This window comes from Somniosus microcephalus, chromosome 3 (assembly GCF_052327205.1).
Source record: "Somniosus microcephalus isolate GS21.2 chromosome 3, FLI_Smic_1.0, whole genome shotgun sequence".
Classification (NCBI taxonomy): Eukaryota; Metazoa; Chordata; class Chondrichthyes; order Squaliformes; family Somniosidae; genus Somniosus; species Somniosus microcephalus.
Genome location: NC_140989.1, coordinates 241068114 through 241095306, shown reverse-complemented (window position 1 = coordinate 241095306; position 27193 = coordinate 241068114). Strand labels below are relative to the sequence as shown.

The 27193-nt window shown below is 48.1% G+C and overlaps 1 protein-coding gene across 5 annotated transcripts in view; it reads left to right on the top strand.

The window, feature by feature from the left end:
• LOC147121771 (acyl-CoA-binding domain-containing protein 6-like) overlaps window positions 1–27193 on the top strand; it is a 281478-nt gene that overhangs the window by 120691 nt on the left and 133594 nt on the right. For all 5 annotated transcript variants that reach the window (XM_085982260.1, XM_085982264.1, XM_085982259.1 and 2 more), the window contains one exon: window positions 4195–4300. In XM_085982260.1, coding sequence (XP_085838386.1) covers window positions 4195–4300 — 106 coding nt within the window. The remainder of the gene's footprint in view (window positions 1–4194; window positions 4301–27193) is intronic.

The following is a 27193-nucleotide window of genomic DNA, read 5'->3' as shown; positions in this document are numbered from 1 at the left end:
TCACTACGCACTTGGTTTGAGTATAAAGCAAGGCTTTAATCAACTTGTTTCAGAACATGGAAGTCTAGTTGTATTTCACTAGCTCTTTGTCTTACAAAATGTCTCTGGCAAGCTGGGGCCAACGCCCGAGTATTTATACTCCTTGGACGGCGCCGCCAGCTGGCCGTCCAGCGTTATTTCATAAGTAGTTTCTTGATGAGATTTATAACAGTACCTACTTTTTGTTACTGTATGCTGTTAAAACATTTTTGATAAAGCGCTCCTTCCTTTTGGATAGTTGTGTGTTGCCTTTTGGAAATTAGGAAAGTCTTCCAGTCCCAAGCATCCTACCACTAACAATACCAAGAAATATTAACCTTGTGGAACAGGTCATCTATTTATTCTGCGTGCCAGGGATGGTTTTGTGAATGGAAGAGGGCCAATCAAAATGCAGAATTCTCACAGACAGCGAACAAGGAAGTGAGTAAGCTCTTAAAATTCTAACTTTTTAAAAATGTTGGAGAGAGCAAAACAAAGATTGGGGCCCTCACATGGGGAAAAGGCAAACCTGAAATAGAGTTCTTAATTTTAATTTTCATTATTATGGATATATTTCACTGCACAAAATTAAAACTAGTTTTTCTAACCCATAACCTTTGTTTAGCAGTGAATACGCTGTTAAAACCCCAGTCGCACCTAATCCCTTTAGGTCTAACTTTTAGTGGAGAATTTAACAGCGTACAGTAATTACTGTGGAAGAGCCGAAGTTTTCATCAGTTTCCCTGATTTGAGTGATTACACTGATTGCGCTTCTGTGGGTGGAGTGGGGTGGGGGAGGAGGCACAGTGCAGCCTGTGTCGGAGCAGTGAATGACAGACCGCAACTTCGGGGTTTGGCGCATGCGGAAATCCTGAAGTTACGGTCAGTTTGAAAGGCGGGATGACGGCGAACACTGCCGGGGTCTATATATTCCAATATATATAATAATAGCTCCAGCATGCTTCTCCCCATCTAAGTGGAGTATTTTGTACATTAAGTACACTTGGATCCCCAGTAGGTCTGTTTACAGGTGAAAAAAGATTTAAAACTGCCTTGAGCCTTCAATCTTTCCACCATACCTCACGACTGCTGAGTATCCTGTAACTTAGCTGGACACAGTGCCATTTCACCATTGGCACCTATAGCCAGCTGTTCCCTGGGACCAGTCCTGGCTAATGCCCACTGAGCCTTGGTGAGGGGCTGATGAACTGTTTTGGCAGGTAATTCTGATTTATCGTCCGGGCCGAGGGCTATCCATATATTACGCAGAATGTCAGCCACCGCTGCCCCCCCACCCCCGCCCCAATCTCTTTCCAGGATTTGACATCTGGGCGCAAGAGGGAATAAACTCGGTTACCAATTTATTCAACTTGCAAGAAGCGTCTGGCCACAAAATAATTAAAAAGCTGCGAATCGGCTGTGGCTGGTGCCTCGGAGACCCGTTGCCCCCCCTCCCTTTATTATGAAAAGAAAAATCACAGTTGCGGCAATAGATAATAGTCGCACATTGCAATTAAACAGTGGCAGTGACAGGGGAGAAGAGATGCGCTGAGTTAATGAGCTTTCTTGCAGCTTGTGCACCACAGCCTCTGAAGTAGGGAAGTGATTAAAGCGCAGAGATAATTATAGATTAAGTGAAAATTTCTCCCGGAGGACATCTCAACATAAACAATAACTGTTGCAGCAATCCCATGTGGACTCGCTCTTGAACATGCTCCGCTCAAGTGTCACCTTTCAGCAGCATCACGTTAGCCGCAGGTTAAGCTTCCTGTTTACACCAGTAATTCGTTGCAACATTGATAGATCTTTGTCCCTGCTATATTTTCCCGGTGATGCAATGCTGGATGTACACAATCGCATGAACTTGTTTTATACAGTTACGTGTTGCTTTCCAACAGACTGCGTAACCCTGCCACAATACAATGCTATCAGGATCCAGATTGTATTGATGTTGTAGTATTTATATATTATCATTGAAACACAACTGAGTTAGTGCACTGTAACACTAAATAGAGTAATTTATGCACAATGTAATTTGATTTTGGAAAAGGAATTTTATTGGAAATCAATTGCGTGATATACTGTGAAGTGTTTGCGTGACAGTAAGGTAGAACACATAGGAAACAGGACACTTGAAAAGTTTACATTGCGGCAAACTACTAATAGTGCAGTCAAATCTCATCCTTCACACCATTGTATGGATCCGTTGGAACTAAGACTGAAACTTAAAGCAATATGTGGGATGTATTTAATTACTGTAATAGGCCAAAGTCAGCCTGTTATATATGGTATATATAAAGGATATGATGGTGGTTATGCTACTAGACTAGCAACCTGGAGACTGAGAGTTCAGATCCCTTGAAATTGAATTCAATAAATCTAGGAATTTGTTGCTGGTACCAGGAAAGATAATTGATCATGAAAACTGCCAGATTGACATAAAAATGGAGGTGGTTAACTGTTATCCTTCAGGAAAAGAAACCCATCAGCTCTCCCCGGTCTGGCCTACACATGACTCCAGTCCCACACTACGTGGTTGACTTTTAATGCCCTCTGAAATACCCTAACAAATGAACGCTGGATGCCCACCACTGCCTTCTTGGGGCACATCCCGAGAACAAATGGGGGAGAAAAAGAGGACCGCTTCTGATCTTTGTCCTTTAGACGATGCACTTCTTGCCAGTGTGTCACATAGCATATCTATTTCTTCATGGACGAGCGAAATTGCATTTATGTGCTGCCAAATGGGCGAATGGACTGATGGGGGGGGATTTATTTGGTGACTCAGAAGGTTTTCTATTCTTTCCTGTTTTTTTAAAGTTTTGTTTTGAAATGTTCTCTGGGTATTTTACGCTAGCAGGCATCGATGACAGATGTTGGTGAGCCAGCTGGTCTCTGTCAATAGCTGCAAAGATTTCCGGTCTCTGATTTTTTACTTCCCTATCTACTTGCGAGGAAACGCTTGGTTTCAGTCGTGGGGTTGGGTTATAATTTGGTGCATGGTGGTCTTACCATTGCCTCGTGCCCCTCCATTCTATGGCACAGTATCTTGATGCCCCAGCCTGGTGCTTGTGCCACCATGCCAACCCTTAATTTCTTTTGAACAAGATCCAAGGCAGCAGCAAATGGATGAAAAGAAAAATCCAAGTTGCACATAAGGACTGACAGAATTCACATTCCCCTTGAGGGCCACTGGCCCATATTGATGGTCACCTGCTGAACCAAGGTCTCCACCTTTTGACTGGAGAAGAGAAAAGTGGTGAAAAATACCCTTGGAAGCTCCAGGATGCATGATCCAGCTGGACCATCTTCCAAAGCATGTTTATCCCAGTACATGCCCTAACTTAATACCATAACATTGACAACCCACATAACAGGAGGTTTAATAGTCCACCCATCAGTTGGTGCCTCCAATTGGCGAGCAAACTGGTAATAAAAAATACTTGACTTTATATAGCGCATTATCAAAATTACCTTTTTGAAGTACAATTACAACAGTGACTACACTTCAAAAAAAAAAGTACTTCATTGGCTGTAAAGTGCTTTGGGATGTCCGATAGTCGTGAGAGGGACTATATAAATGCAAGTCTTTCTTTTACAAAGTAGGCAAATGTAGTAGCCATTCTGCACCAGCAAAGTTGTACAAACGACACTGGGATGAATTATCAGTTAATCTGTACTTCGGTAGCAACTGGTTGAGGGAGGATTGTTGGCTGCGGAGAAAAATGTATATTTCTTCAAATAGTGCCATAGGATCTTTAATGTCCACCAGAAAGAGGTAGATGTGCCTTGGTTTAACTTCTCATTTCAATCATGAGCACTCCCTCGATGGTTCACCGGATTGTTAGCCTAGACTGACCTCAGGTCTGATGTGGGGCTACAGTCCACAACCTTCTGATGCAGAGGCGAGGGTGCTACCTTGTGGGTCCATGTAACTCATTTTTTATTGTACATTCTTGAAGCACAGAGACTGAAAATAAGATGAAGATTGTATTTTCATAAGAATTTTGGGGTAAAATAATGGAAGTTAAATACCCTTATTGTTTTGTCCAGACTATTGAAGTAGAAGTTGGTCATATCCACTTTTGTCATCTCAACATTTTTCTGTCCATTTTGTAATCTCTCTTGAGCTTCAATGTGGCCTGTATGAAAATATTTTTTTCCCTCTCTTTGCAGGGAAGAAGACAAAACTATATTTGATCATTGTAGAGAGAACAACATTGATCATGTTTTAAAAGCCCTTGTATCCAAGAATGTGGATGTTAACCTGAAGGATGAGGAGGTAGGTTCTTCAGTGGCAATGACTTTGCTTCATTGGGTACATTAGATAACTTGTTCATCTCCATTCTACATTAAGCAGCTATTTTGTTAAAATATTTAAATTATCAATGGTTTGTTCACTTGATAGAAATTCACATCAAAATGTAGATTTGTTATGTAGCAGAAGTTTGTTTGTTAGCAAACAATTTGGCATGAGTATAAAAAGGGCCATTCTACTTTTACACTAACACTGACCTTTCCCTGATATTAGTACCTGGAGGGAAAAGCCCAGTGAAGCATTAAAAAATGATGAACTGAAATGTATTCTTAGATTGAAGGCAGTTTGCTGTGCTCATCTGCTTCATGATTCAAACAAGTTCTGAAATGTGATTTTTTTGTTTGTTTGTTTAAAGCCCAGTCAGGTCAATTTCTGCAATCGAGTAAGTGATTTGTGAATTCTCGTTAATTTTTTACTAAACAAACCCAAGTTTTTTTAATTAAGCAATGAAGATGATTTTCATCTCTATGTTCTCCCCTTGACTGTGCCTATGAAGGAAACCACTCACATAGGGATTCCCCATTACATGTGCTTGGTCCTATAAAGAGTAAAATCTAGCTTTGAGGGAGAGTACGCATCGAGTCTTAAAACTTGAGATTTTGAAAGCTAGTTCGCCAACTGAGTCCATGCTCCTGAAAGAAAGTACTTTAAGCTCCCAACTACTTTCCCATGAAGGGTCAGTGGCTGATCCAATATTTGCACTTCTTGAAGAGTTGAGTGGAGCTGCAGTCATAGTCCCTTTCTACCAAAAATGGCTGCTGAATCCCAGCAGAAATTTTGAGTAAACATGTATGGTGCACTGCCTTCCCCACCCTGCAACAATGGAGTGCACAGTGCAACTGCAACAGCCCAATAACACCACTGCTAAAATGCTGTTAGTACTGGTCAGTGCAATATAGTGATAACACAACAGTGGCTTAAAAACACCAAAAAAATGATGCTTCACGGTATTTTTTATGGTAGATTATGTAAGTGTCTTTCCGACAATTTCACTGAGAGATCTTGCTGAGCGGAGAATGTTTCAGGCTATTTTCTGAACAGGAATTGGCTGGGCATGAGCAGTAGAGGGCAGCATCCTGTTGCAGCAAATCACAGCAAACTAATACTAGCAGTGTGCAAATCTCCTCTCCCCCACACTCTCTTCCCCTTCTTAAAAAAGAATAACATTTGTCACATACTTGAACAACTCAAGTCCTTATACATTCATGGATTGAGACAGAATTCAGCAGGGTTCATTGGAAAACACCAATCAAATATCTGTCTTTTCAACCATAATAACTCTCTTTTTAGTTTTTGACTGATGTAATTTCAGCAGCTGCTTGAATTTGCATCATGCTGTGGTATTGAAATTGTGTGTTACACTCAGACAAATATGACGTGATCTGCAACGAGGGATTAACCCTTCCTTAGCACAAACCTATATTTATGCTTGCACCCTGGATGGCACTAACCTATGTTTTGGTTTGCACTGGTAGCTTGACTTTTGTTTAGACAGTAAGATGTCCTGACGATTGTAAATGAGTGACAGGTGAACTTGGAAATGCCTCAATAGAATTCTAGCTAGTTTATAAGATAATTGTGCACAATTAAATGACAAAACCAGCATTCAAAGACCATCTCACAACTAGAATTTTAAGCTTTTGCAGAATCAAAATGGCCCAATTGAACTAGCTGAAGGGATTATAAGGACTGGATCTACCATATTTTTGTGGATGAAATAAATTAGTTGTTTCTGGAAGAAAACTACCACATAAGGCACCATGTTTGACTGAGGTGGCTGCTATGTCTGAGTCTTGGTCTAACAGTCTGTCTCATTTTTCCTTCCTGATTTGTGTAATGTAATTACCTTGTCCTTTTGAACCTAATCAAATCCATCACCTCGTGCTTACTATGGATTTGACTAAGTTCATCCTTTGTTGCACAGTTAAAATGTAACTGGTTGCTGATAGGCTTCATCACAGCCCTGGACTTTCCTGTTCATTCCAACAGGCATCACTTCAGCCCTTTTTTGAAAGCTTGACCTTTCCCATTTACTTGATCCCTAATGCTATCCTACTTGACTTAGTCCATTTTCCTCATAAGTTGGAATTTGCATGTCAGGACAAGTAGGAAACTTAACTTTCTGACAGGATGGGGCGATTATAACCTTAGTCGCTCAGCAGAAACCTGGTGAGTGGGCAGCTAAAATCACCCTGGCTCTTACCTGTCCAAAAGCAGCCATGATTGCAACATCTGAAATTTTAATCTGCTTTCCTGAGCAGGCAGCAAGGGCATGTGTCCAGAGCCAACTGGGTCCGTTTTTACAAATGTGTGTTGCGGCCCGATGACGTAATTGAGATCCGACTGTAATTTTAACTTGGGCCTGAGCGGGGAATCCACCTGGAGTTAAAATCAGGGTTGATAGTTAAAATCAGGGTTGATATACTGGCAAAGTGTGAACAACATGAAAAACTTATTGCTAGGTTACAGATGACATATTTGGTCAAATGCTGCCTTGATGTCCAGGGCAGTCACTCTCATTTCACCTCTGGAATTAAGCTCTTTGTCTATATTTGGACCAAGGCTGTGGCTGTTAGTGAGCCAATTAATGTTGAATGAAATCATGGTTTCTCTCAAAATGAACTCAGCATGAAGCTGTCATATTCAACCTGTTTCATTATTGTTGTTCATGGTTTTCATTTGAGCACAGATGGCAAAGTTTATGGAATAGCTTGTTTTACCCAGAGTCTGACTGGACTACAAGTGCAGCTGATAGGAAAAGGAGAACAAACATGATTACAGCAAAAGTTCTTACATTTTAAACCAAACAGTTCAGTATAAGTAAAAAAAAAAAAAAGCACTCAAGATCAGCCAAAGTTTTTGCTCTTAATATATCTATAAGAATGTCAAGGCATACACATTTTTTTTCCAGCATCATTGCTGATGCTTTTATTGTCAACAAATCAATAGAAGATAATGAAGTCTTCAAAACATGCAGGGCAGTCAGTCTGCTAATCGTAAGGAGATAGCAGGATGTTTCATGCAGTAGTTGACTCTAATATTCGGTTGGTCCAAATGTGGCTTATTTTCCATTTTGCAATGTCTGAAGGAGATTTAACGGCCTCTTTCCCCTCGGCGTCCATGACGCCTCCTCCTCCTCCTTCTCCTTCTTCTTCTTCCACCACGTCTTCTGCCTCTTCCATAACTTCTCCTAGATTGGCTTCTTGCCATAGTGGTACTTTGGCTTCCCTCTGACTGCTGCGACCACTTGAGAAATGTTGGCATTTTATACAGTGCTCGGGTTGTCATTTTCCCCATCACACCCATTGTGATGTGTACAAGTGCATGACACCCATTGTGATGTGTACAAGTGCTTAACATGTTAACATATGCCCTTATATTGTGTTTCTGCCCATATTGATGTACACAGTGTGCATTTGCTTACATTTTTGCCCTTTTATGGTATTGATGTGCATGTGTAACTTACATTTTGCTGCATTTGACCCTCATCATCCCTTATTAGGTGGTGTTGTGGGCGTTAAATGCGGTTATTTAAATGTCACTAATGTGGTGGTTGTGTGCAACCGTATAAAAACATACTACCCTGTTTCTCTTCTGTAGTATAGCATTAAGCAGGACCAAGGAGGTGGGCAGTTGAGTTTGAACAGGGAGACAGCTGAGGTGGTGCCAGGACTAAAGCATGCCTGAGAAGTGTGATATACCTATCAATTCATCCAATGAAAAGCGACGAGTTAAGAAAGTAACTATAGGTTTTTATTGGCTAAATAACAGAGCCCACCCTCGTGGGTGATCGGATCCAACAAGGAGGAATACCAGCCAGTCGACCACCTTTATACCTGGGCAGGTAGGTGGAGCCATGGGCGGAGTCAGCAGTGTTCAGCCCAGGTATAGCAGCGTGACAAGAGGCGACCTCGTATAGTGATACAACAGTGTGACCAGTGATAACGATATAACAGTGATAACTATAGTGTAACGATAGTGAATGACAAAAGTGGTTTACCACATTCACCCCTTGTTTAGATTTGAGTCCGGCGGGGTGAAGTGTACTACCAGTTCTGGTAAGTCAGTCTGTCCGGAGGCCTCGTAAGCCTTTCTGATCGTCGCAGCGGCGGTGTTGCATTCTCCGGTGTTGATGCTGGTGTCTGCGTGGCCGGCGAAGGCTCGTGGGGTTCCAGCGTGCCGTCTACCTGAGCTGGAATTGGGGGGGGGGTGGGGGGGGGTAAAGGTGGTGTCTCCGGAATGCCCGAGGGTGCGAGGTCCCGTAAGGAGACTGTGTCCTCCCGCCCGTCTGGGTAAGCCACATAGGCGTACTGGGGGTTGGCGTGCAGGAGGTTCACCTTCTCGACCAGGGGGTCCGTTTTATGGGCCCTCACGTGCTTTCGCAGCAGTACGGGCCCCGGGGAGGTCAGCCAGGTTGGTAGTGTGGTTCCCGTAGTCGACTTCCTGGGGAAAACGAACATTCGTTCATGGGGGGTGGCGTTAATGGCAGTGCAGAGTAGTGACCGGATGGAATGCAGCGCTGCCGGGAGGACTTCCTGCCAGCGGGAGGTTGGGAGGCCCTTAGACTTTAAGGCTAAGAGGACGGCCTTCCATACCGTCGCGTTCTCTCTTTCCACCTGGCCGTTCCCTCGGGGGCTGCAGCTAGTGGTCCTGCTTGCAGCAATACCTCTCGCTAGTAGGAACTGACGGAGTTCCTCGCTCATGAAGGAGGAGCCCCGGTCACTATGTATATAGTTTGGGAACCCGAACAAGGCGAAGAGGTCGTTCAGGCATTTAATGACCGTGGTACTGGTCATGTCTGGGCAGGGGAAGGCAAAGGGGAAACGGGAGTACTCATCAACGATGTTGAGGAAGTACACATTACGGTCAGAGGACGGGAGGGGCCTCTTAAAGTCGATGCTCAGGCGCTCGAAGGGGCGGGTGGCCTTGATCAGGCTTGCTCTGTCCGGCCTAAAGAAGTGCGGTTTGCACTCGGCACAGGTCTGGCAGTTCCTGGTCCTGGTCCTGACCACCTCGATGGAGTATGGCAGGTTGCGGGCCTTAATGAAGTGGTAAAGTCTGGTGACCCCGGGGTGGCAGAGGTCGTTGTGGAGGGTCTGAAGTCTATCACTTTGCACGCTGGCGCATGTAATTCGTGACAGAGCATCAGGGGGATCGTTCAGCTTACCTGGCCGGTACAAGATATCGTAATCATAGGTGGATAGTTCGATTCTCCACCTCAATATCTTGTCATTCTTGATTTTGCCCCTCAGCTTGTTATTAAACATAAAAGCGACCGAACGCTGGTCGGTGAGGAGGGTAAATCGTTTGCCTGCCAGGTAATGCCTCCAGCGCCGTACCGCCTCCACAATCGCTTGGGCCTCCTTCTCGACCGACGAGTGTCGGATCTCAGGGCCCTGTAGGGTCCTTGAGAAGAAGGCCACTGGTCTCCCCTCCTGGTTAAGGGTAGCGGCTAGGGCGAAGTCGGATGCATCGCTCTCCACTTGGAAGGGGATGGACTCGTCCACTGCGTGCATTGTGGCCTTGGCGATGTCTCCCTTAATGAGGGAGAAGGCTGCGCACGCTTCCTCCGAAAGGGGGAAGGATGTGGACTTCATGAGGGGTCTGGCTTTGTCTGCATAATTGGACACCCATTGGGCATAGTAGGCGAAGAGCCCCAGGGTTCTCTTCAGAGCCTTTGGACAGTGGGGGAGGGGTAGCTCCATGAGGGGACGCATTCTTTCGGGGTCGGGGCCGATGACTCCGTTCTCTACTACACAGCCAAGGATGGCAAGGCGCGAGGTGTTAAACACACATTTCTCCTTATTGTAGGTGAGGTTGGGCCGTACGGAGGAATCTCTCCAGATTAACGTCATGGTCCTGCCGGTCACGGCCGCAGATGGTGACGTTATCTAGGTAGGGGAACGTGGCGTGCAGCCCGTTCTGGTCAACCATCCGGTCCATCTCCCTTTGGAAGACCGAAACCCCGTTGGTGACGCCGAAGGGAACCCTAAGGAAGTGGTAGAGGCGGCCATTTGCCTCGAAGGCGGTATACTGGCGGTCCTCAGGGCGGATAGGGAGTTGGTGGTAGGCCGACTTAAGGTCGATGGTAGAGAATACTCGGTATTGTGCGATCTGATTGACCATATCAGATATGCGGGGAAGGGGGTATGCGTCCAGCTGGGTGTACCTGTTTATGGTCTGGCTGTAGTCGATGACCAGGCGGTTCTTATTGCCCGTCTTAACTACCACGACCTGGGCACGCCAGGGGCTGGTGCTCCCTTCGATGATGCCCTCCTTCAGGAGACGCTGCACCTCAGAGCTAATGAAAGCTCTGTCCCCGGCGCTGTACCGCCTGCTCTTGGTAGCGACGGGTTTGCAGTCGGGGGTGAGGTTAGCGAACAGGGAAGGTGGCGGGACCTTGAGGGTGGATAGGCCGCAGGTGTTACGCGGTGGGCGGTTTAAAATCTGTTGGTTGTCGACTGTGAGTGGGGGGAGGGGTCCGCCGTATGCTAGCGTGACGCTTTGGAGGTGGGATTGGAAGTCTAGCCCTAGTAGGACGGCGGCGCATAGCTGGGGGAGGACGAGGAGTTTAAAATTTTTATACTCCGTACCCTTAACCGATAGGGTCACAACACAGTAGCCGCTGATGTCTGTGGCGTGGGATCTCGATGCCATCGAGATCCGGTTGCGCGTTGGCAGGACAGGGAGGGAGTAGTGGCTCACCGTGTCTGGGTGGATGAAACTCTCCGTGCTTCCGCTGTCGAACAGGCAGGTCGTGGCGTGGCCGTTTACTCTGATGTCCATCATTGACTTGGACAGGTGATGCGGGCGGGTTTGGTCCAGTGAGACGGAGGCTAGTGTATAGCTGAGCGAGTTGCTGTAGTCTGCGGGTGAGGCGGTAGTCGGGTCTAGAGGCACGGTGGCGGTCGAGCGTGGTGGGTAAAATGGCGTCTTCCACGAGGTTGGACAAAATGGCGGAGAAGATGGCTGCCCCCGTAACTCACATGAGGCACTGCTGGTGTCAGTTGCCTGTATCAAAGATGGCCACCCCCATGACTCACATGTGGGGATGCTGGCCTCTGTTGCCTTGAAGGAGGATGGCCGCCCCCACAGCTCGCATGAGGCACTGCTGGCCTCTGATGATCCACCTCTGCAGGCCTTAGCGAAGTGGCCTTTCTTCATGCAGTTTGAGCAGGTAGAGTTCCTGGCTGGGCAGCGCGACCTCGGGTGTTTCGCCCGGCCGCAGAAGAAGCAGCCGGCGGCCCGATCGCGGGGGTCCAATGTCGGAGCCGGTACCGGGGGTGGCGGTCTCGATCGGGTCCGGGACGCCGACGCTGAGGTAGGTCCCAGGGGGGTTGCTGCGGGGGGTATCGCGGTCGAGGTCGGTCCCAAGTCCCAGGGTCGCGAGTTACAGTACCTTGAGTATGCCTCGAGGTCCCGATGGGCCACCTCTAGAGAGAGAGCGAGGGCTGCAGCTTTGTCCAGGTCGAGGTCCCTTGCTTCCAGTAGTCTTTGCCGTGAGTAGTCGGACCGCAGGCCTTTCACGAAGGCATCGCGGACATTGTCTTCAGTATTTTCTGCCGCCGTTACCGCTTTAAAGTTACAGTCTCTGCCGAGTGCTTGTAGCACCCGTAAAAATTCCTCCACGGGCTCTCCTGGCTGTTGCGGGCGGGATCTTAGGAGGTGTCTGGCATACATGGAATTTACCGGGGTTTGGTACTGTCTTTTCAGCTGGTTGATGGCGTCCTCGTATGTTTTAAGGTCCCGGATGAGTGCGAATACTTTAGGGCTCACTTGGGCGTTCAGAACTCTTAGCATGGATTTCTGAGGCACGCCGGATTCTCCCAGGTAGGCTTCGAAGCAGCTCAGCCAGTGTTCGAAGTCGAGGGCTGAGTTTGCTGCCTGTGGGTTTAGGTCCAGGTACGGTGGTCTGAGGGCTCGCAGCCAGGCCGGCTGCTGTGGCTGTTGTAGCTGGGCGTCTGGCTGGTCACGTAGCTGGGCGTCTGGCTGGTCGCTTGGCTGGTCGTTTGGCTGCTCAAGTGTCGACATTTTAAAATTTAGTCAATAAAATTGATATACCTATCAATTCATCCAATGAAAAGCGACGAGTTAAGAAAGTAACTATAGGTTTTTATTGGCTAAATAACAGAGCCCACCCTCGTGGGTGATCGGATCCAACAAGGAGGAATACCAGCCAGTCGACCACCTTTATACCTGGGCAGGTAGGTGGAGCCATGGGCGGAGTCAGCAGTGTTCAGCCCAGGTATAGCAGCGTGACAAGAGGCGACCTCGTATAGTGATACAACAGTGTGACCAGTGATAACGATATAACAGTGATAACTATAGTGTAACGATAGTGAATGACAAAAGTGGTTTACCACATTCACCCCTTGTTTAGATTTGAGTCCGGTGGGGTGAAGTGTACTACCAGTTCTGGTAAGTCAGTCTGTCCGGAGGCCTCGTAAGCCTTTCTGATCGTCGCAGCGGCGGTGTTGCATTCTCCGGTGTTGATGCTGGTGTCTGCGTGGCCGGCGAAGGCTCGTGGGGTTCCAGCGTGCCGTCTACCTGAGCTGGAATTGGGGGGGGGGTGGGGGGGGGTAAAGGTGGTGTCTCCGGAATGCCCGAGGGTGCGAGGTCCCGTAAGGAGACTGTGTCCTCCCGCCCGTCTGGGTATGCCACATAGGCGTACTGGGGGTTGGCGTGCAGGAGGTTCACCACCTCGACCAGGGGGTCCGTTTTATGGGCCCTCACGTGCTTTCGCAGCAGTACGGGCCCCGGGGAGGTCAGCCAGGTTGGTAGTGTGGTTCCCGTAGTCGACTTCCTGGGGAAAACGAACATTCGTTCATGGGGGGTGGCGTTAATGGCAGTGCAGAGTAGTGACCGGATGGAATGCAGCGCTGCCGGGAGGACTTCCTGCCAGCGGGAGGTTGGGAGGCCCTTAGACTTTAAGGCTAAGAGGACGGCCTTCCATACCGTCGCGTTCTCTCTTTCCACCTGGCCGTTCCCTCGGGGGTTGCAGCTAGTGGTCCTGCTTGCAGCAATACCTCTCGCTAGTAGGAACTGACGGAGTTCCTCGCTCATGAAGGAGGAGCCCCGGTCACTATGTATATAGTTTGGGAACCCGAACAAGGCGAAGAGGTCGTTCAGGCATTTAATGACCGTGGTACTGGTCATGTCTGGGCAGGGGAAGGCAAAGGGGAAACGGGAGTACTCATCAACGATGTTGAGGAAGTACACATTACGGTCAGAGGACGGGAGGGGCCCCTTAAAGTCGATGCTCAGGCGCTCGAAGGGGCGGGTGGCCTTGATCAGGCTTGCTCTGTCCGGCCTAAAGAAGTGCGGTTTGCACTCGGCACAGGTCTGGCAGTTCCTGGTCCTGGTCCTGACCACCTCGATGGAGTATGGCAGGTTGCGGGCCTTAATGAAGTGGTAAAGTCTGGTGACCCCGGGGTGGCAGAGGTCGTTGTGGAGGGTCTGAAGTCTATCACTTTGCACGCTGGCGCATGTAATTCGTGACAGAGCATCAGGGGGATCGTTCAGCTTACCTGGCCGGTACAAGATATCGTAATCATAGGTGGATAGTTCGATTCTCCACCTCAATATCTTGTCATTCTTGATTTTGCCCCTCAGCTTGTTATTAAACATAAAAGCGACCGAACGCTGGTCGGTGAGGAGGGTAAATCGTTTGCCTGCCAGGTAATGCCTCCAGCGCCGTACCGCCTCCACAATCGCTTGGGCCTCCTTCTCGACCGACGAGTGTCGGATCTCAGGGCCCTGTAGGGTCCTTGAGAAGAAGGCCACTGGTCTCCCCTCCTGGTTAAGGGTAGCGGCTAGGGCGAAGTCGGATGCATCGCTCTCCACTTGGAAGGGGATGGACTCGTCCACTGCGTGCATTGTGGCCTTGGCGATGTCTCCCTTAATGAGGGAGAAGGCTGCGCACGCTTCCTCCGAAAGGGGGAAGGATGTGGACTTCATGAGGGGTCTGGCTTTGTCTGCATAATTGGACACCCATTGGGCATAGTAGGCGAAGAGCCCCAGGGTTCTCTTCAGAGCCTTTGGACAGTGGGGGAGGGGTAGCTCCATGAGGGGACGCATTCTTTCGGGGTCGGGGCCGATGACTCCGTTCTCTACTACACAGCCAAGGATGGCAAGGCGCGAGGTGTTAAACACACATTTCTCCTTATTGTAGGTGAGGTTCAGCCGTTGGGCCGTACGGAGGAATCTCTCCAGATTAACGTCATGGTCCTGCCGGTCACGGCCGCAGATGGTGACGTTATCTAGGTAGGGGAACGTGGCGTGCAGCCCGTTCTGGTCAACCATCCGGTCCATCTCCCTTTGGAAGACCGAAACCCCGTTGGTGACGCCGAAGGGAACCCTAAGGAAGTGGTAGAGGCGGCCATTTGCCTCGAAGGCGGTATACTGGCGGTCCTCAGGGCGGATAGGGAGTTGGTGGTAGGCCGACTTAAGGTCGATGGTAGAGAATATTCGGTATTGTGCGATCTGATTGACCATATCAGATATGCGGGGAAGGGGGTATGCGTCCAGCTGGGTGTACCTGTTTATGGTCTGGCTGTAGTCGATGACCAGGCGGTTCTTATTGCCCGTCTTAACTACCACGACCTGGGCACGCCAGGGGCTGGTGCTCCCTTCGATGATGCCCTCCTTCAGGAGACGCTGCACCTCAGAGCTAATGAAAGCTCTGTCCCCGGCGCTGTACCGCCTGCTCTTGGTAGCGACGGGTTTGCAGTCGGGGGTGAGGTTAGCGAACAGGGAAGGTGGCGGGACCTTGAGGGTGGATAGGCCGCAGGTGTTACGCGGTGGGCGGTTTAAAATCTGTTGGTTGTCGACTGTGAGTGGGGGGAGGGGTCCGCCGTATGCTAGCGTGACGCTTTGGAGGTGGGATTGGAAGTCTAGCCCTAGTAGGACGGCGGCGCATAGCTGGGGGAGGACGAGGAGTTTAAAATTTTTATACTCCGTACCCTTAACCGATAGGGTCACAACACAGTAGCCGCTGATGTCTGTGGCGTGGGATCTCGATGCCATCGAGATCCGGTTGCGCGTTGGCAGGACAGGGAGGGAGTAGTGGCTCACCGTGTCTGGGTGGATGAAACTCTCCGTGCTTCCGCTGTCGAACAGGCAGGTCGTGGCGTGGCCGTTTACTCTGATGTCCATCATTGACTTGGACAGGTGATGCGGGCGGGTTTGGTCCAGTGAGACGGAGGCTAGTGTATAGCTGAGCGAGTTGCTGTAGTCTGCGGGTGAGGCGGTAGTCGGGTCTAGAGGCACGGTGGCGGTCGAGCGTGGTGGGTAAAATGGCGTCTTCCACGAGGTTGGACAAAATGGCGGAGAAGATGGCTGCCCCCGTAACTCACATGAGGCACTGCTGGTGTCAGTTGCCTGTATCAAAGATGGCCGCCCCATGACTCACATGTGGGGATGCTGGCCTCTGTTGCCTTGAAGGAGGATGGCCGCCCCCACAGCTCGCATGAGGCACTGCTGGCCTCTGATGATCCACCTCTGCAGGCCTTAGCGAAGTGGCCTTTCTTCATGCAGTTTGAGCAGGTAGAGTTCCTGGCTGGGCAGCGCGACCTCGGGTGTTTCGCCTGGCCGCAGAAGAAGCAGCCGGCGGCCCGATCGCGGGGGTCCAATGTCGGAGCCGGTACCGGGGGTGGCGGTCTCGATCGGGTCCGGGACGCCGACGCTGAGGTAGGTCCCAGGGGGGTTGCTGCGGGGGGTATCGCGGTCGAGGTCGGTCCCAAGTCCCAGGGTCGCGAGTTACAGTACCTTGAGTATGCCTCGAGGTCCCGATGGGCCACCTCTAGAGAGAGAGCGAGGGCTGCAGCTTTGTCCAGGTCGAGGTCCCTTGCTTCCAGTAGTCTTTGCCGTGAGTAGTCGGACCGCAGGCCTTTCACGAAGGCATCGCGGACATTGTCTTCAGTATTTTCTGCCGCCGTTACCGCTTTAAAGTTACAGTCTCTGCCGAGTGCTTGTAGCACCCGTAAAAATTCCTCCACGGGCTCTCCTGGCTGTTGCGGGCGGGATCTTAGGAGGTGTCTGGCATACATGGAATTTACCGGGGTTTGGTACTGTCTTTTCAGCTGGTTGATGGCGTCCTCGTATGTTTTAAGGTCCCGGATGAGTGCGAATACTTTAGGGCTCACTTGGGCGTTCAGAACTCTTAGCATGGATTTCTGAGGCACGCCGGATTCTCCCAGGTAGGCTTCGAAGCAGCTCAGCCAGTGTTCGAAGTCGAGGGCTGAGTTTGCTGCCTGTGGGTTTAGGTCCAGGTACGGTGGTCTGAGGGCTCGCAGCCAGGCCGGCTGTTGTAGCTGGGCGTCTGGCTGGTCACGTAGCTGGGCGTCTGGCTGGTCGCTTGGCTGGTCGTTTGGCTGCTCAAGTGTCGACATTTTAAAATTTAGTCAATAAAATTGATATACCTATCAATTCATCCAATGAAAAGCGACGAGTTAAGAAAGTAACTATAGGTTTTTATTGGCTAAATAACAGAGCCCACCCTCGTGGGTGATCGGATCCAACAAGGAGGAATACCAGCCAGTCGACCACCTTTATACCTGGGCAGGTAGGTGGAGCCATGGGCGGAGTCAGCAGTGTTCAGCCCAGGTATAGCAGCGTGACAAGAGGCGACCTCGTATAGTGATACAACAGTGTGACCAGTGATAACGATATAACAGTGATAACTATAGTGTAACGATAGTGAACGACAAAAGTGGTTTACCACAAAGTGCAGCTAAGATGGGGACCTGAAACGAAGCAAAGGGATAAAGCAGAGCCAGGGCATAAGCCAGATGAGCAGCCCTGAACTGGAGCCAAGGCACAGCCAGGTGTTGCATGCCTGAAGTGGAGCTTAGGATGAAGGCCCAAAATGGAGTGGAATAAAGCAGAACAAATGAAGTGGAGTCAGAGGAGAGCAGGCCTCAATTATAGCCACACACTGGACCGAAGGTGGAGCTGAAAGAAAGCCACCAGAATAGTCCTGAATCAGAACCATGTAAAAAGAGGCAATGATAAAACTTACAAAATAATAAAAATTATTTAAATTCTATTGAGAAAATGTGTTGAGTTTCCTTTTCTACTGGGGTAACTTTCAGGCCCCCACTGGGTAGAAATGGGGTGACATACCACCACGTTCCTGCCGGCAGAGTGGCCGACTATCTCCCCCAAGAATCTACCGCTGAGCACCTCCCCTCCCGAGTTTCCGCCCGGGGGCAGCCTGAAAATATCCCCTAAAGGAGTAGATTTTAACACTTGGGTGGCCAAATGTACCAGGGTCACTCACCCGCCTGTACCAGGAGCAAAAGAGGCCAGAGCCATTTCGAGACCCGGACCTCATTTATTTGGAACCGACAAGCTGTTCTGATGCTGCTCGCTGGATCTGGACCAGCACAATATCAATTTACAAATGGAGGGAGAGGACTTAGTAGACATCCTTCTCCCTCCATTTCTACTCCCCATTTCCTCATCTACTAAGGGCTTAGTGTCGGCTGAGACCGCAACACATTTCCTCTTCTCTTTTGCCCCTTTATATTCCCGGCTGCCTCTTCTGCCCAATTTGACGCAGGATAGCAGAGGAAAATCAGGCCCATATAATCTACAGGTTTTTAAAACCCAAGCTTCGGGTCACTTGATCATTACCTTTTTTCTCCCACTTTGGTACTTGTGTTCAAATTGAGTCCACAAAGAAAGCATCCTCTTTTAGGAAGGTATAAGTCTGGTAACCACTAACCCAATAACAGTGACTGCATAATGCCTTTTTATTAACTTTTTTAAACCTGGCCAGCCACTTTCAATCAGATTCCTGCCCAGATATTTATCCAGGTCTCTTTTGAAGGCATTAACTGCTTTTTCTTGAGATTCTGTTCCATGTATGCAATACTCTCTGGGGAAATAAGTATTATATTGAATGAAATCACATTGGCGTGCTTATGAGTTGTTAAATTCCTTTGTCCACAATTTTAATGCAATTTATTTTTGTTGGGTGTTTACCTCTATTCAAACCAAAGGATTCTATTGAAATGCATTAAGCATTCCTATGGTAATACCGCACCTCACGGATACCTCTGATGTGAATTTGCGTGGGAGTTCTCTCGCTGGCCCACCGTAAATTAGACAGAAGAGCTGCTGAACCCCCAGGTATAAATGGTGTTCATGCCTCTTTGCTGGTGTTTCTGCAACTCTTCCACCAAAGTTACGGTGGAATTTCACCCCTCTCGTGTCACTTGAGGCCTGTTATTTCTGAACCGGTGTCCTCTAGTTCTGTTAAATGGCCCGTTAGCACATACACTACATTGTTTTTGTCTCTGGTCTCTGGATATAGGCTGCCTTTATTGCCCATCCTAGTTGTCCTGAGAAGGTGGTTGTGGGCTGCTTTCTTCAGTTATTTTTACAATTAGTTAAGTGATTTGCAGGGCCACGAGTTGGGCTTTCCAAATCTTTGAAGAGGACGTCACCAATGACCTATACAATGTTAGGATAGTTTCCTCTGACTTATAATGAAATGTTGAGTTGAATCCCAGTTCTTGACTAGCTTCACTGATGAGTTTCATATTGAAAAGTTTTTTTGAATTGTCAAAACCTTTTCCACTTTTGCTCATGGATGTCTCATGTTTCCTTTTCAAATGTGCCGTACCAATTTATTGCCAACCCTCAACACATTTGTTACTTGATCCGTGACCCTTTGAACACTTCTCCCTTACACTTGTCACCTGGCCAAACCTTAGTGTCATCAACAAATGTTGTGGTATATATAACTGCTGGACGTCATGAACATCAGGGGACTTTGTCATTCTCCTGAATCTAGAGCTTTCATTGTAGGTTGAAGAGAAGATTGGTCAGTGCTGAATAAGCTCGCATTAGACTTTGTACTCAGTGTAGAATTAAATTACATAGAATTTCCAGCACAGAAACAGGCCATTTGGCTCAACTGGTTCATGCTGGTGTTTGTGCGCCACACAAGCCTCCTCCCACCCTTCTTCACCTAACCCAATCTGCATATCTTTCTATTTCTTTCTCCTTCATGTACTTATCTAGCTTCGGCTTAAATGCATCTCTGCTATTCGTCTCTCAACTACTCTATGTGATAGCAACTTCCACATTCTAACTACTCTCTGGGTAAAGAAGTTTCTCCTGAATCGTTATTGGATTTATTTATGACTATCTTATATTTATGGCCCCTAGTTTTGGACTCCTCACAAATGGAACCATCAAGTAGAAAGAGAAGGAGGTGAAATCATCCAGAGTTTCCAATGCTGATAGTAGCCAGTAAATTCTGCTGGATAAGCTTGTTTATAGACATGCATTGAGGACAGGATTAGATTCATTTTGGGATGAGAGGGTTGTCCTATGAGGAGACATTGAGTAGATTGGGCCTATACTCTCTGGAGTTTAGAAGAATGAGAGGTGATCTCATTGAAACATATAAGATTCTGAGGAGGATTGACAGGGTAGATGCTGAGAGGTTGTTTCTCCTGGCTGGTGAGACTAGAACTAGGGGTCACAGTCTCGGGATAAGGGGTCGGCCATTTAAGACTGAGATGAGGAATTTCTTCATCAGGAGGGTTGTGAATCTTTGGAATTCTCTACCCCAGATGGCTGTGGATGCTGAGTCGTTGAGTATATTCAAGGCTGAGATAGATGGATTTTTGGACTCTAGGGGAATCAAGAGATATGGAGATCGAGTGGGAAAGTGGAGTTGAGGTCGAAGATCAGCCATGATCTTATTGAATGGCGGAGCAGGCTCGAAGGGCCGTATGGCCTACTCCTGCTCCTAATTCTTATATTAAGGCTGTAATGTGTTCTGGAGCCGAATGATCCTGGTGGAACCCAAGCTGAGCATCAATGAGTAAGTTCTGTAGAAGGGTTTCGACCCGAAACGTTGACTCTTTTTCTCTCCACAAATGTTGCCTGACCTGCTGAGTTTTTCCAGCGTTTATTGTTATTTTGGATTTCCAGCATCCGCAGTATTTTGCTATCGTATCGATAAGTAAGTGTCACTTGATGGCACTGTTGGCAACTCTTTCCATCTGTTTGCTGATGATTGGGAGTAGGTTGATGGGGCGGTAATTGGTTGGGTTGCATTTGTTCTGTGCTACACAACAATAGTGACTGCAGTTCAAAATTAATTAATTGGCTGTGAAGTGTTTTGGGATATCTTGAGAATGTGATAAATGAAACTTTTTTTTGCTTTCAAATATCACCCCAGATAAATTCAATTGTGTCTGACACATTGCCTCTGAAATATTCTTTGGCTAAATTTTGGAGCACTTGGTAGTCCAGGTAGAATTATTTTCTTCTTTTATTTTTGAGAGTGACTCTCCCTATTTTAAAATGTTTTTTCCATTTCTTTGATCACCTCTCGGCTGCCTGAGCATACTGATACTCTGACACTGGCCACCAAGAAGAGTGTTTTGGAGTGATGCCCCCTTTTTGTCTGAAAGCACCTGGGCTCTCCTTAGCAATTCTTCATGGCAATATTGCTGAGACTCTGGCACTGTGATGGTAGGTGGATTAGTGGCTGGTTCACACCACTCCGTGTTGCGGCTCCAACACGTTACTATAGCGTGAAATGCGTTAAATGAAATACCTGTATGAGCGTTTTACTTCAACACTGTTGCTATTTGATTCCGAAATTATATACAGGATAGAGTCTTGCAAAGAGGAAGCTGCTTCTAAGGGGACTTAACCTGTATTAAAGCACAAACTCATTGAGTAGCTAATAATCCACCCAAATAATTCTTCATTTCCACCTTTGTCAAGTTTGCCACCTCATCTTTTTGGTATGCTGTTATGTGACTGTTGTGTTGAAGTAAAAGAAAGTTTACCTGGGAATTAATAAGGCTACAGTCAGCTGTGTGCGTGTTTTTGTTTAAACACACACGGCAAAGACATATTTAAAATTGCAGGATCCAGTTTTCCTCATCAATTTTGTGCACTAGGCTGCAATAACTCCTGGGATATTGTGCTGGGTTCTTGCGTTACATGAGTGGTGCATGAAACACAAAAAGTTAGTATGCAGGTGATCAGGAAGGCCAATGGAATCTTGGCTTTTATTGCAAGGGGGATGGAGTATAAAAACAGGGAAGCCTTGCTGCAGTTATACAGGGTATTGGTGAGGCCACACCTGGAATACTGCATGCAGTTTTGGTTTCCATAATTAAGAAAAAATATACTTGCTCTCGAGGCGGTTCAGAGAAGGTTCACTTGGTTGATTCCGGAGATGAGGGGGTTGACGTATGAGGAAAGGTTGAGTAGGTTGGGCCTCTACTTGTTAGATCCGTGTATTTTTGATGTAGTGTGTCCTTCAATAACTAGACACTCAGACTGCAGGAACAATTCAACAAGTATTTACTGGATGAGGGTTACTCTAAAACTAACGTACAGATCCCTACTCAGGGTTTATATACAGGTGTGGTCACTGCCGGTACTACAGTATACAGAGCTGTAAAAGTAGTTCTCCCCTTAAAGGTACATACACTACAATTCCTCCCCTTTTAGATTTACAGTACCATAACATTCATTTTACAATTAACACTTTTAACATGCACATTACTGAAAATAGTCCATTTATAAATTCAGTCTTTGGGGCGGCTTCCGGATCCTTTCGGGATAGCGCCTTTCCTGAGTCTCTTGTTCTTGGTGCGGAGGCCCCCTGTCGTCAGTTGGTTCATCAGCTTCCGATGCTACTGTTTCTGGGGTAGATGCTACCTGTATGTCGGGTTCATCACCAGGTGCGCGAGACATGGGGTTGACTCGTTCCTGTGACTCAAGGATCTGGTCGACATGGCATCTCACAATGTTCTCCCCAACATCTACTGTGTACATTAGTGGCCCCTGCCATGTGCATATAGTTCCTGGTTGCCATTTCTCTGTTCGGTAGTCACGGGCCAAGACTGGTTGCCCTACATTGAAGCTCCTTGTCGGCTTCTCATTGATGTGCTGGAATTGCTTATTCTCAACATCTCTTCGTACATTTGGTCTGAGCAAATCCAGACGAGATCTCAACCTTCGGTTAAAGAACATCATGGCTGGGGTCTGGTTGGTGACTGCATGTGTTGCATTTCTGTAGGCTAACAGGAAATTGGCCACCTTATGCTGCAGTGGAATGTCGTCATCGCACATGGCCCTTACTGCTTTCTTGAAGGTTTGTACGAACCTCTCAGCCAATCCATTTGTGGCTGGATGATACGGGGTGGATGTGTAATGCCTTACCCCATTCCTTTTCATGAATCTTCGAAACTCTTCGGACACAAACTGTGGTCCGTTATCAGAGCAAATCTGCTCTGGCAAGCCGTTCCTGGCAAATATGGTCCGTAGGACTGCAATAGTTTTCTCCGTGGTGGTGGACGACATTTTGATCACCTCAGGCCATTTCGAGTGCGCATCCACAGCTATTAGAAACATTGAGTCCATGAATGGACCAGCAAAATCAATATGCACCCGTTGCCATGGAGATGAGGGCCACTCCCATGGGTGTAGAGTGGCATGTGGTGGTGCATTTTGGACCTTCTGGCATCCTGAGCAGCTCTTTGTCAGGTCCTCGATTTGCTGATCGATCCCCGGCCACCACACATAAGCCCTAGCAAGGCTTTTCATTTTTACCCCTCCCAGATGGCCTTCGTGAAGCTCATTGAGCACTCTCTCCCTTAACTTGGGTGGAATTACCACTCGGGATCCACACATCAAGGTCCCCTGGCATACTGACAGCTGTTCTCTTCTGGATGAGAATGCTGGCAACAGTGAGTCGCCATGTGTTGGCCATCTCTTCACCGTCAAGTCATATACCCAAGACAGTGTCGGGTCATTTCGGGTCTCCTTCTCTATCAGCGTTAGTTACTGGCAAGCGTTCAATTATAGTCGAATGAAATATTTCGACAGGGTCCACTGCTGGTGCTTCCTCCGCAGTAGGCAGTGGCAGGCGTGATAGCCCATCAGCGTTTCCATGCTGTTTCGTGCCCTTATACTCGATTTCATATTGGTTCGCCCCTAGAAAAAGCGACCATCTTTGTAGCCATTGCGCAGTCATCACCGGCACGCCCTTCTTTGGATTAAAGATGGAGACAAGTGGTTGGTGGTCCGTTAGCAAGGTGAACTTCTGCCCGTGCAGATAGTGGTTGAACTTTTTCACTCCCCACCCTAGGCTGAGGGCCTCCCTGTCAATCTGGGCGTAGTTACGCTAGGCTGAGGTTAGTGACCGAGACGCAAAGGCTACTGGCCTCTCCGAGCCGTCCGGGAACTTGTGCGACAGCACCACTCCAATGCCATAGGGTGATGCATCACACGCCAACCGAATTGGTAGTGCTGGGTTGAAATGAGCCAACACCTCTTTTGATGTGATCAATTCTTTGCACTTCTGGAAAGCTCGTTTACATTCGTCATTCCACTTCCATGGTACCCCCGTTTGCAGTAGGGTGTTCAGTGGGTGTAGTACTGTAGACAAATTCGGCAAGAACTTATGGTAGTAGTTCACCAGCCTGAGGAACGACCTCAGTTGTGACACATTTTCCGGTGCTGGAGCCTTGACTACTGCCTCAATCTTTTCAGGGGACTTATGTAACCCCTCTTCATCAATAACGTGGCCACAATACGAGATCTGCTTCTGGAAAAACTCGCATCTGTGGCGATTAGCTCGGAGCCCATATTCCTTCAATCTAGTGAGCAGCTGCTCCAGGTTGGTGAGGTGATCACTGTCATTTTTGCCCGTGACCAGGATGTCGTCCAAATAACACTGGGTCCCTGGAATCCCTTGCAGGACTTGATCCATTGCCCTTTGCCAAATAGCCGAAGCTGATGCTACCCCGAACACCAGCCGGTTGTATTGGTAGAGACCTTTGTGAGTGTTGATCGTGAGGTATTGTTTCGAGGCTTATTCTACCTCCATTTGCAGGTACGCCTGGGCCAGATCAATCTTAGTGAAGCATTTTCCTCCAGATAGCGAGGCGAAAATATCTTCAATCCGCGGAAGCGGATATTGTACCGTGTGAAGGACTGGGTTCACTGTCACCTTAAAGTCCCCACAGATGCGAACCTTTTTTGGTTCCCCAGGCGTATTACTCAACGACCTCTTCATTACAGGAACGATGGGTGTAGCCCACTCGCTCCAGTCCACTTTGGACAGTATTCCTGAACGTTCCAAACCTTCCAGCTCTGCTTCGACGGCTGGGCGGATCGCATAAGGCACCGGTCTGACCATAAAAAAACTTTGGGCTTGCATTTTCCTCTATTTTGATCGTCGCTGTTATGCCTTTTAGTGTTCCGAGTCCCTCCTGGAACACTTCTTGTGCGTCAGTTAGCATTTTTGACAGTCGTCCAGGTGTGACGTCGTCATCCTTTTTGGCCTCTACCGTCAGTGCTTGTATGGAATGCCAATCTAACTGTATCTTCCGGATCCATTCACGTCCTAGTAGTGGTGGTCCTCCATCTGCCAATACATATAGGTCCATTTTTGATGTTTCCTTTCCGTTGTATATCACGTTCACCCTTATTTTTCCTTTGGGGTATTTTTCCTTTGGGGTAGACTTTTTGCCCCGTGTACGTCTTCAAGACAATCTTTGTATCTCTCGAGGGTATATGTGAGAATAGCCGCTTGTAGTCCCTTCGGCTTATGACTGTTAGGGCTGATCCTGTGTCCAATTCCATTTTCACTTGGACTCTGTCTATCTTGAGCGTGATCCAGATAGTTTGGTGATCCTCCATTTTGATTACATTATGTAGTTTCAGACAACTCAGCTCCTTGCTTCCGGAGTCTGTATCACTTTTCTGTTCATCTGAACTACTCTCCGTCACCTTATGTACCTTTTTGTACTTCTCCTGTGGAGATTTCTTGCTGCTGGTTTTCTTTCCCGACCTGCAGACTCTTGCTATGTGTCCTGCTTTTCCACACTGTCTGCACACTTGGTCCTTAAACCAACAATCCTTCTGGTCGTGTGTTGTTCTGCCGCAGCGATAACACTTCACTGCTCCATATGACATTTCATTGGTGCCATATTCTTGCGGTCTCCGTTGTATCTCTACAGCGCCCCGTGCGGCTCCTTCGTGTGATACTGCCATGCTGAAAGCCTTGTCCAGCGTAAGATCCTTTTCTGATAGAAGCCGTTTCTGGGTTCCTTCACTTTGAAGCCCACACACAAACTTGTCCCTTAACGTATCTGCTAGTCCCGTTCCAAACTGGCAGTGTTTCGATAGCTTGCGCAGTTCCGTTAAATACTCAGCATTACTTTCGTCTTTATGCTGGTTCCTTTTGTGAAACTTAAATCTTTCTGCTATCAGCGGTGTGGGGTTTAAGTGGTCCTGTAGGATTGCCACTATGCTTTCAAAATCCTTATCCACTGGCTTCTCTGGGGTTACTAGGTTTCGCAGTAAGCCATACGTTTTTGCACCCATGGAATTCAACAATACCAGTGCTTTCCTGGCATCTGGCACTTCATTCGCCTTGCAGTACACTTTAATGTGTTCTACATATGTCGCCCAATCTTCGACTTCATTGTCAAACGCTGTGACACTGCCAGTCTTCGGCATCCCTGGGTGTGGTTAGACTGGCTAAAAATGGCGTCTCCCGCGCTCTCCCTTCTCCGCTCTCTCCCTTCTTCTCCGCTGCGGCTTCAAAAATGGCGTCTCCCGCGCTCTCCCTTCTTCTCCGCTGCGTCTCCCGCGCTTTCTTTCTTCCCCGCGGACGCTGCTCAGCCCTTGAGCACTGGCTGCGCTCTGCGCGCCTCTCTCGTTGACGCCGCTCGGTCCTGAACCCCAGCTGCGCTTTACCCTCTTTCTCTTTTTGTTTTCTGTCGACGCCGCTCGGTCTTCAACCCCCGGCTGTGCCCTGTACGCTTTACCCTCTCTCTTACCCCGTCGACGCTGCTCGGCCTTTTCTGTGCCGTCGGTCGGCTCCAGCCGCCGCTGTCCGGGAAGGGTCTGCGCCGTCCCTGTTGCCAGCCTGTTGCACTGGATCGTCGTGACTGGAGAACCAAGCCCAGCTCACAACAGCCTCCCCTGCGATGCTCAATCTCTGCTGGATGACTGGGCGGTTGCTCGTGGTCGACGCCCGTGCTTCTGGCCTCGACTTTGTTCCACTGTTCTCCAGGAGCGAATCCCTGGGAGGAAATACAGAGTTGTAGGTAGGTTCGAATCTGCCTCGTCGCCACTGCTAGATCCGTGTATTTTTGATGTAGTGTGTCCTTCAATAACTAGACACTCAGACTGCAGGAACAATTCAACAGGTATTTACTGGATGAGGGTTACTCTAAAACTAACGCACAGATCCCTACTCAGGGTTTATATACAGGTGTGGTCACTGCCGGTACTACAGTATACAGGAGCTGTAAAAGTAGTTCTCACCTTAAAGGTACATACACTACACTACTCATTGGAGTTCAGAAGAATGAGAGGCGATCTTATCGAAACATATAAGATTGTGAGGGGGGATTGATCGGGTGGATGCAGTGAGGATGTTTCCACTGATGGGTGAGACTAGAACTAGGGGGCATAATCTTAGAATAAGGGGCTGCTGTTTCAAAACTGAGATGAGGAGAAACTTCTTCACTGAGAGGGTAGTAAATCTATGGAATTTGCTACCCCAGAGAGCTGCGGAAGCTGCAACATTAAATAGATTTAAAACGGAGATAGACAGTTTCCTAGCAGATAAGGGAATTGGGGGTTACGGGGAGAGGGCAGGGAAGTGGACGAGTCTAGGTTCGGATCAGCCATGATCCTATTGAATGGCGGAGCAGGCCCGAGGGGCCGTATGGCCTACTCCTGCTCCTACTTCTTATGTTCTTATGTTACACTGGAGCTGACACATTGCCACACCACTCTAAAACCAGAGATATTCTTACCAGCTCTCTGAACAGCAAGGTTACATTCCAGTGT